This window comes from Beta vulgaris, chromosome 8, assembly GCF_026745355.1.
Source record: "Beta vulgaris subsp. vulgaris cultivar EL10 chromosome 8, EL10.2, whole genome shotgun sequence".
Lineage (NCBI taxonomy): Eukaryota > Viridiplantae > Streptophyta > Magnoliopsida > Caryophyllales > Amaranthaceae > Beta > Beta vulgaris.
The window spans coordinates 50,490,889-50,501,961 of record NC_079209.1 but is presented as its reverse complement, the minus strand read 5'-3'; the positions used below and the strand labels follow the sequence as shown (position 1 = coordinate 50,501,961).

Sequence of the window (11,073 nt, the reverse complement as noted above, 5' to 3'; positions counted from 1 at the left end):
CAACTCAGGTCATATACAAGATTATGAATAATTTAAATTTTTATGAGTTGTCAATCTATATTAATCATATGATAAAGGCAAATTGGCCTCAAATCCCTGTACTATAGTTTGGGTGCACCTAACACCACCAACTATGACTAATAGCCTAAACACCACCAACTACGAAGTGGTGCAGTCTGTACCATAGAAACCCACCATCTTCAGCAACATATTAGGCTTCCGACCTCAATTATGGTACGGAATGCACCCCACCCCATAGTTGGTAGTGTTTAGGTTACTAGTCGTAATTGGTGGTGCTGGGTACACCTGAGTTATATTTCAGGGTGTTGAGGCCAATTATGCCTATAATAAAAAATAAATTCAACTTTTTTTTTGGGAAATTTTGCTTCAGGTTGAAGTAGGACTATATATTTTCTCCGTTTAGAAATAGTTGCAACATTTCATATTTTTACGCATGTCCGTGTATATGTTTTTCAAACATTAATATCTTTAGTTATTAATAAGTAGAAAAGCTACTATTAAAAATATATACATTGAAACAAATCTAACAAGATTCCATATAACTTTGTTTTTCGTAAAACATAAATCGATCACCAAAGACAATTAAAATGAAAGATGTAAATAATAAGCACAATGTAAGTGTGCAACTATTTCTAAACGGACGAAGTGTAACATAATTTCAAGTATTTATTCAAGTTTGAAATTCTCTATGGGCCAACAGGTTGACATTCTCTTTGGGCTTCTTCATTACTCTTGCCTCACAATTGTACAAAACCAAATACTATGGGCTTTCTAACGTAAAAAAAGGTGCATTACACTCACTAGTCACTACCAAGTACCAACCCATGCAAAGCGACACCCAACACATGAAAGAAAATGCAAGTGCACTCAAAAGAGCCTAAACTTTCTGTGTCATGCACTCATGTACCCTTTATAACTCCCTCCTGCCTCTAATTCACTCAAACGATACAATCACACAATTTCAACCATTGTAATGGAAAACATGGCTTCTCCCTACACCTTCCTCTTCTCTCTTCTCCTCCTCTTCGGCGCTAGCGGCGCGAGCAATCTCATCAACCAAACATGCAAAAACTCGTCCAAAAATGACCCTAACATCAACAACAAATTCTGTGTTTACGCCCTTCAATCTGCCCCAGCTAGCCATTGTGCTAATATCACCCGTCTAGGCTTAATCTCTATTACGTTAATCAAACATAACGTTACCGACATAAGATGCTTAATAAAACAACTCTTGCAGGACAAAAAGGTGGATTTGGACACCAAACAAGCGTTGCAAGATTGCTTAGAGCTTTACTCGGATTCACTCGTTACACTTACGGAGGCTGCAATCGATTATAGAGAAAATCGTTTCGTCGATGCTAATGTGAAGGTGAGCTCTGTAATGGAAGCTTCAAGTACTTGTGAAGAAGAGTTTCACGATGTTGGTTCTCCTTTGACTGTGCAAAATAATCGTATATTTCAGTTATCTGCTATATCGCTTTCTATCATGAACAAATTTTTGTCGCATGATAGATGATAGCATGGCGTTTATTTAAAATGAACGTAACCATGCAGCAATGTGATTGTTAAGGGTAGATAGAGCACTCAATCTTTGTGATTGTGATTGCGTGATTTTTTTTTCTAATATACTTTATTTCTTTAAGCTACATCTCAATACAATAGCAACCGTTAGACTTCTTTTACATTATTTACGTAGCATAGTTTAAATCATAATTTTATGTATAATATATAAGCACAAATTTTAAAATATAAGATGTATTTGTCGAGCACAATATAAGTATATATTTACTTTTGAATTTGTAATCTTCATTAATAAATAATTAAAATGGTCAAAATTATATATTGACATATATAAAAGTAAAAATCAAAATTGTTGTGATAAAATTGGAAAGAGAAGTCCTATGTTTTCTGGTAGAAGAAAACATCAATATTTTCAGGGTGTTATCTTTTCCGGAAAGTGTAGGAAAGACTAAAGAGTGACGTATAATAAAAGCTACTACAGACTTACAGTGCAATCTTAGGACATGATTTATCTTGTTCCTTTTAAATTCTTTCCTTCCATTCTAACACTAGTACAAAATTATTTCGTTTTGCAAGTGGACATAAAAGTGTTTAGGAGATTGAATTTAGTTTGAGACTAACATGAAGCAACGTATGAAACTTATACAGGGCCGGTGAATGGGCTGTGCAAACAGACCCATTGCACAGGGCCCCCAAGTCAATAGGGCCCCCAAATCAGTTTATAATTATGTTGTTGTGAAAGAATAGCAAAGGTTTATGTTGTAGCACATTGGTACTACCTTATATTGATTCCTTGCCTTTGTATTTAGTCAAGGGTTCAAATCCTACAAGGTAACTTTTGAGCCCCCTTTTTTTTTTTCCTCTTTTATTTATATACCATCAGACTAATAAAAGCAAGTATGTTTTTCTCATAAAAAAAAAATCAAGTATCATTTTCGTGGAAAATAACCAACTCTAGAAATTTATCCTTTTTTTTTTTACCAAATTAACTCTTAATATTTTTCATTTTTTACATTCAAGTTTTAAATAATGATAAAGATTCTCGTTCTTAGGTAGTATTAGTTTATTCTCAACTACGAATTTTGTCGTTTGAAATAACAAATATGACATTATATGCCTCGTATGTATTTTGTCGCTTTTGAGCCCCTATTTTTTTCCTTTTTTATTTACATACCATCAAACTAATAAAAGCAAGTATGTTTTTCTCAAAAAAAATAAAGTATCATTTTCGTGGAAAATTACCAACTCTAGAAATTTATCTTTTTTTTTACCAAATTAACTCTTAATATTTTTCATTTTTTACATTCAAGTTTTAAATAATGATAAAGATTTCTCGTTCTTAGGTAGTATTAGTTTATTCTCAACTATGAATTTTGTCGTTTGAAATAACAAATATGACATTATATGCCTCGTATGTATTTTCACATATATCGCAGTTATATATTCTAAAAATTTTGGGGCCTAAATTTAAAATTAGCACAGGGCCCCTGAATTGTTTAAGACGGCCCTGAACTTATACGTTAAGTTTTTTCTTTGTTAGGGCTTCCTGAGAGTAGGGGAATGATTAGAGGAAATCTTCTCCCAAAGTGTTCATAGTAAGGATCGAACCCCAACTTTGAGGCTATAATGCTCTTTCCTTATTATTGGCCAAACTTAGTTTGGTCTTATACGTTAAGTGCAGTCGTGACTTTTGCATTATATTGTTTGACTATTTTATTTTTATTGATATATAAAAACAAATATTAATATTGCTTTTTCTTTACTAGAAGTAATATATATATATATATATATATATATATATATATATATATATATATATATATAGGGATGGGATCTCGTGAAAACCATTTTTAAGCTGAAAACTGAAAACGGAGGATCTACAACGTTAAAAACTCGCATGCGTGTAAAAAAAATAATGAAGGGCTATGATTTAACCATAAGGATTGCTCCAGAACTCTCTCTCTCCTCCTGTCAAACACGACTCACTCTCTCTCCCTTTCTCTCTCTCCGCTCCCTATCAAACGCGACTTTCTCACCATCGTTCAGTCAATTGCTCGCAGTTACTCCGCTCACTTTCAAATCGATATCCGTTTCTCCTACGATTCGAAATTTTGGTAAGATCGATTGGTTTTTTTTTGTTAATAATAATTTCAAAGTTCAATTACTCATTCTTAAACTTGGGAATTGCTAATTTTAGCTCAATTTTTCTCTAGTTGTTTGAAAAATTGTATGTGTTTCGTATTTAGTTGTGTTTTAATTGGCTAATTTCAGCTGAATCTTTGTGTTCTTTCGCTATACATTATTTTTTTGATTTTTCCTCTGTTTAAGATAAAAAAAAATTACCTTGTATTGTTTTTGAGTTTTGAGTTTTCGTATCTTGATTATGGTTTTGGGAGATAAATATGGGTACTTTGTGTTGATATGGAACTTCAAATTAGGGTTTTTGTGATTTCCTTCTATGTCGCCATTGGAGCTTCAATGCTCAGCTTCAAAGAGGATTTCTGTTTGTTTGATGGACTTTTTTTCAATTTTCATAATTGGTAAAAGTTACCCTTAAAATATATAATAGTTATCCTAAAAGTTTTAAAAGTTACCCTAAAAATGATAATAGTTACTCTTATAATAAATAAAGTTATCTTTAAAGTGGTAAAAGTTATCCTAAAAATGGTAAAAGTTACCCTAAAAGTGGTAATAGTTACTCTTATAATAAGTAAAGTTGCCCTTGAAATCTATAGAACTACCCTTAATATAATGAACAGGGCCGGCCCGTAGCATGTGCTACATGGGCGACGGCACAGGGCCCCCATTTCTTTGGGGCCCATTTTTGCTTAAAATTTTCCTACATATTGAATATCTAACAAATATGTTACTATTAATTGAGCATAGATCAGTGGTTGACATTTACATGAGGAAGAGGAATGATTGTGGGTTCGAAACCTTCAAGTCATTGTTTTCTCTTCCTTATTGCTTATTTTCCATCATTTCTTTTCGTTACCTTACTGCTTGTTTGTCATTAACTTAGTTTTATGATATTGTTACTTTTATCAACTCATTTCCTTCCCATTTTACAACATAATACATTTTATATAATATTACCCCATAAATTTTACATGTATCTGACCTTTAATCTATCAACTTTATTTTTTTTAAAAAATACCATTATATCATACTTTAGAGTATTAATAGAGATAAATCAAATAAGATCCCAAACAATTGTATTTACAAAATATTATAAACAGTGAGTATATCATAAACGCTCCATATTAAAAAAATTCTTTTTATTTTGAACGCTCGTGATTAGGGTGAACACGGTTTGATTTGGTGCGGTTTGAGTGTCAAACCAAACCAAACCACAAAATACGGTTTGGTAATTTCTTCAAACCAAACCAAACCGTATTAGCATTCAAACCGAACCAAACCAAACCGTAATAATACGGTTTTGTGCGGTTTGGTTTACGGTTTATAACGAGTAAATAATTTTTTCGACATAAATGTTAAATACTACTTCATTAACTTATGATAAAGTTTAAGGGATTGACCCAAACGAATTAAATTATATTACAATAAATATAACAATCAAGTACTAACACATAACAAATATTAAATAAATTGACCCTAAATAATAAATATTAACCCTAAATCTAACCTCTTAATCGTATAAAATTATGTGATATTTTGATTTTTGTTGTTTTTATTCTTTTCTTTAGATTTTCATATATGTAAAAATAATTTAATTTTATTTAAAAATTATATATATATATCAAAATACGGTATACTGGTTTACGGTTTGGTTTGGTTTATAATATTTGAAAAACCAAACCAAACCGTAAACCGCATTAACAAAAAAAATCCTAAACCAAACCGTATTTTTATAAACCGTAAACCAAACCAAACCGTTAAAATGCGGTTTGGTCCGGTTTGGTTACGGTCCAGACCAAACTCTGTATAGCCCTACTCGTGATAAATTTCGCACAGGGTCCCCCAAACTCATTGAGACGGCCCTGATAATGAAGTTACCCCAAAACTGGCAAAAGTCACCCTAAAAGTGTTAAAAAGTTACCCTAAAGGGGTTAAAAGTTACCCTTGTTTTCAATTTTCAGATTAAGAGCTGTTTTCAGCGGATCCCACCCCTATATATAATATATAATATATATATATATATATATATATATATATATATATATATAGGCAAGATCACATAAGAATGCTCCTTACATGAGAAATGAGAATGAATCTCAACCACACAATTGGTTTAGAGGTACAACACTTATTCATTAGAGTTATATCCCTCTAAAAAATTTTGAATTCAAAAAAAAAAAAAAATTGTTTTTTTTTGAATTTTTTTTTTCAAATATTTTGCTTTTGGAGTTACATCACTTTTTCATAAGAGTTATAACATGTAAAATTTATTCTCATTTCTCATATAAGTATGCATTCTCATATGAACTCACTATATATATATATATATACATATATATATATATATCATATATATATATATATTATATACATTATATATATATATATATACATATATATATATATATATATATATTAATATATAATATATATATATATATATATATATATATATAGTAAATGTTAGTATTTATTTTTTGAAAAACCGTTGAGATCAAACAAATTTTATTTCAAATAACTTGATTAGAATCTACTAAACAAATAGAAATATTAAACTAGTATTATATTTATATTTTTGAGAGATCAGAATGGTGTTCCAAATTATCTTAAATTAGTTTCGAGATACTAAAAGAAATTCCTGATGACTTCTTAAAAGAAATTCTAAGCTTTCTGAAAAAATTCTCATGTTTGAGATGATACCCTTACTCGACTCAAGCTTGTTAACCAAACTTATAGGCTATAGTGCAACTCGAGTTTCTAAACTTTTGCTTGCTCGACTTATAGGCTATGTGATTTTTTGCTCGTTTAAGTGAATCAAATTAGCACTTACCAACTTAATTTGTATTATAACAAACAACACAATTTTTCATTAACAGATACTTTTATGACAATAATTAATTATAATTTTTTTCGGAGCTGCTATAGACATCTTGGGGTCTTGCCATTCTTTATTTTGTTACTAGCATTATATGCGTGTGAAAATATGTAAAAAAAATAAATTAATTGATAATTACATGTAATAAAATCAAGGATTTCTAATTTTTAATCCGTGTATCCAATTAAATAAGCTAGGGATTTTTAAATTTTCGCAAAAATTTAATTAAGAGGGAGATAACTTTTTTTTTTTTTGAGGGGAAAGAGATGTGCATTAATCAATCAAGGAATAAAACGTCCATCAATACATACGGAGCAACTTCCCTGGGACAATCATTTTCCCAACACTGCTCGACACCAAACGGCACAACTCTAGCAAGGTTATGGGCTACAACATTCCCATCCCTTCTAACATGACTAAAACAAACTGAATTCAAGTTTTTGCTAAAATAAAGGACATCCCCTAATACAGAATCTAAATCAGATAAAAATAAAGACCCTTTAGCCAATCTCGAAACTACTACCATAGCATCTGACTCAATTATGACATCCGAAATACCATGAGATCTCGCACACTGTACCGCAAATAGAATAGCCTTGCACTCAGCAATATCCACAGGCCATCGAGCTTGTTGTTTTCGGACACTGGCAAATAATACCTCCCCTGCAAAATTCCTCGCCACCGCAGCTATACTCACCCAGCCCTCCACTCCAAGGTAAGCGTCGGTGTTGATTTTAACCGTACCTGGCGGCGGAGCTTGCCAGCTACGCGAGCTCACGCATCTGTTTGGTCGAGACGGGCCTTGCATCCGGGAATGATACTCCGTGAACTCCTCCACTTGCCTACTCACTCTTTGGCTCAATACCGGTAAAGGACAACAGTTTTCCCCAAAGACAAATCTATTCCTTTCGAACCAAATGTTCCATGCTAGGTAGCACCCACGCTGAACCATTTTCTTGTCAAGTTTCGACCACCTTTCCACCATATCACACGCCTCCTCCTCTTCACCATTTCCCACCATCTCACGGCAGCCATGATCAACCCACAATCCCATAATCCTTTCGCATCTAAAGATCGCATGATGCTGCGATTCAAGCGAGTCGGGACACCAAGGGCAGCTGCCACTATCCAGCAAGTGTCGCGCCCATAGCGTGCCATGGGTGGGTAGTGAGTTCGTGAAATACCTCCACAGAAAGTGTCTCACTTTTGGTGCCACATCAAACCCCCACATAGCACCACCCACGCACGATGAAGAGGGAGATAACTAACTATATTGTAAATTCTCGTTGATTTCTTTTTGTTGTATTTTTTTTTTATCTTTTTTTAATTTGTTAGTTACATCTTCTTTTTAAATTTTTTCCTTTTTTTTTATTTTTTTCGTGTCCTTCTCTTGTTGTCATATACTATAATAGCCTTGTGGAAAATAACTGTCTTTGCATTTTATTTTTTTTCAAAAAACTATTTTTCAGTTAAATGTGATACTTTTCCCCTCCTTTTCTTCGTTTAGATTTTTTTGGTGAAAAGTAGAGGGGACAAGCCTAGCAACAGAATACAAACTAAGGAAATAAAATGAAAGAGAAACAGACACCGAACACAACAAAACAACTAAGGAAACAAATGCTAAACTGAAAAAAACAACAAACACAAACTACCTACACTACTGACTCAAAAACCAAACTACCCAAATCGGTCACTCGAAGGCACCATTCTAGGCAAAGCAACAACCCCATCTCCTCCAATAAAATAGCACAAAGATCCTTCGGGATCACCCTTAGAACTTTGAACTTTTGAACTTGATTCACACCAACATTTGCTAACCAATCACGTGCCCTATTTGCTTCCCTATAACAATAGTAACTTCACAAGAACTACGATCCATCAACTCTCTGCATCTTCTAACAGTGTGAATATAAGGATAATGTCTATCCACACCTCCAGACAAAACTTTCACCACTACCTCTGAATCAACTGAGATATGCAGTCTCGAAAATCCTTCTTGCCACGCCATCAGTAAGCCACAAAGAACAGCCACGAAGCTCAGATTTTGTGCAAGTGCAAATGCCACAATTCACCATATAAGCCAGAAGCGTTTCCCCTCGATGTCCTCTAATGATGCCACCATCTCCCACAGGACCGGGGTTGCCTTTAGTAGCTCCATCAGTATTCAGCCTAACCATCTTCTCTTGGATAATTCCACCTAATTAAAACTTCTTGATGTTTGTGCTTAGTTCCAGTATCACATTTCTCCTCGCTCTTCATTGCTCTATCAATAACTTGCACTCGTGCCATAATAAAGGCTCATTGATCCACTAGAATTTTTCATTGAGCATTAAACACTCTCTCATTCGTTCCTCCATTTCCACAACCACCAACATGTTACAGCGAAAATTCTAAGGCAACCTTCCCCACTCACCAGCTTCTTCTCGCTCAAGTTCTACATAAGCCACTCGCTCATTTCTTCAGCACTTCCGGCAACTTCACTCTCCCAACCCAAGCCTCTTCACACTACTGTTGCGGCTAGGCAACTACGAAGTATGGTCAACATTCTCTTCTACAGAGCCACAAACATTACATCTTGGTTCATTTGTAAGTTTCCTAATAAAACGAGTTACGTTTGTCATTATTAATCGATTCCGAAAAAGCAACCAAAGGAAGAAACACACCCATTGAGGAACTTTCAATCTCCATAGTTCTTTCCAATTTCTAAACTGGTCACCTTCAACCTATTCTTCTTTGCACACAATTTTTACAGCTGAACATTGGTAAAGTTCCCCGAAGGGGTCGGGATCCATTCCAATAAAACTCGTCATAGGCTTTATCATCATCAATGAGTTCATGAGATAACACCCCCTAACCTGCTGTTTAGGTAGGTAGTCTGCAAAAAGTTCCAATTTCCACCCCATGTCTCGATCCCACATGTCACTAACTGTGGCATCTTGTAGCCAATCTGGAGGAGGAGAGTGAGCCCAACTTAAAAGGGGAGTATTCATTGCCCATCTATGGTGCTAGAAAAAAGTTTCCCTCCCATTACCTACGTGCCGTATTGATACCTTTTTGCACAATATCAATATTCTCTATAATTCCCCTCCACGCATTCGAGGCATCCGCTTAAGGTTTGAACATATCAACATCACATCTTCTATCACAGTATTTTCTACGCAACACTCTTGACCAAAAAGTCTCCGGTTCAGCTAGCACCCTCCATCCTAGTTTAGTTAGGAATGCTGCGTTCGCTTGTCTCATAGAACGCATACCTAAACCTTCTTCAGGTTTGGGTTTAGTCACATTTGCCCAAGAGATCAGATGAACAACTCTTTTCTCATCAGTTTCACCCCAAAAAAGCCTCTCACTTTCTGTCAACCTTGTCAGACTCAGCTTTTGCCAGTTTTGTCGTTTGCATAGTATAATACGGAATTGTACACATCAACGTTTGGGCTAAAGTATCCCGTTGTGCAATTGAGAGTGTTTTTTTTCCATCCAGCTAGCTTCAAATCAACTCTCTCCACTTGGTATTGATATTCTTCTTTAGAGGTCCGTCCATTTATCATAGGCACTCCCAAATATGTGCTCAGGTCTGCTGTAGCTTCCATGGATAATGTTTCACAAATTTTGTCACGGATATTAATGTTAGTGTTGGGCGAGAAATAAACACGAGACTTACCGAGGCTCACTTTACTTCCAGATGCCGCACATAATCTATCTAGGCACCTCTTCATAGTAAGCTTAATCTTGTTTGGCTTCATAAAGAAGAATCAAATCATCCGCAAATGCAAGGTTCGAAATAGGGAGGCCCATGTCTACTTGCACGAACGGGCTTTCAATCTCCAAATTTAATTTCACTCTCAATCAGATGTGTTAGCCGTTCCATACATATCACATATAGATAAGGAGACAACGGGTTTCCTTGTCTAATGCCTCAAGTAGGAGTAAAAATTTCCATTGGTTCACTATTCCAAAGAATTTGTAGCTTAGTCGAGTTGACACAATTGATAACAATATCAACCATGTGCTGCGGAAGCCTTAATTCAAGGAGAGATTCACGAATAAATGACCACCGGAGTCTATCATATGCCTTTTCAAAGTTGATTTTCACCGCCGCATGACCTTTTTTTTTTTTTTTACCTTATTTCATTCTCATAGTATGGAGCATTTCCTGCACAATGATAACGTTGTCCGTGATTTGGCATCAGGGGACAAAGCTACGTTGAGTAGGGGAGATCAATCTAGGGAGTAAAGGTTTTAAATAGTTCACCAAGACCTTGGTAATAATTTAGTGAACAATGTTACAAAGGCCAATGAGGCGAAAATGATTAGCACTCTTTGGGAGATCACATTTTGGTATGAGCACCAAAAACGCATTATCCAAACCCTCCGAAAAGGTCGCACCTTCAAGCACATCTTTCATCGACTGAATAAGGCTTAGAGATGTTGTGTCCCAAAACTTTGAGTAAAAGAGGGGTTGAAAACCATCGGGTCCATGTGCTTTATCCGCATCCATACTCATGAGAGCACCCCTC

General features: G+C 34.7%; 1 protein-coding gene across 1 annotated transcript; it reads left to right on the top strand.

The window, feature by feature from the left end:
- Positions 1–929: 929 nt before the first annotated feature.
- Positions 930–1,787, top strand: LOC104901655 (putative invertase inhibitor). Its single transcript, XM_057391292.1, has one exon. It carries the CDS (start codon positions 995–997, stop codon positions 1,535–1,537), a length of 543 nt encoding a protein of 180 aa, XP_057247275.1. The 5' UTR covers positions 930–994; the 3' UTR covers positions 1,538–1,787.
- The last annotated feature ends 9,286 nt before the right edge of the window (positions 1,788–11,073 follow it).

Coding starts and splice junctions, on each gene's coding strand:
- LOC104901655 (XM_057391292.1), top strand. CDS start 995: ATGGAAAACATGGCTTCTCCCTACACCTTCCTCTTCTCTCTTCTCCTC.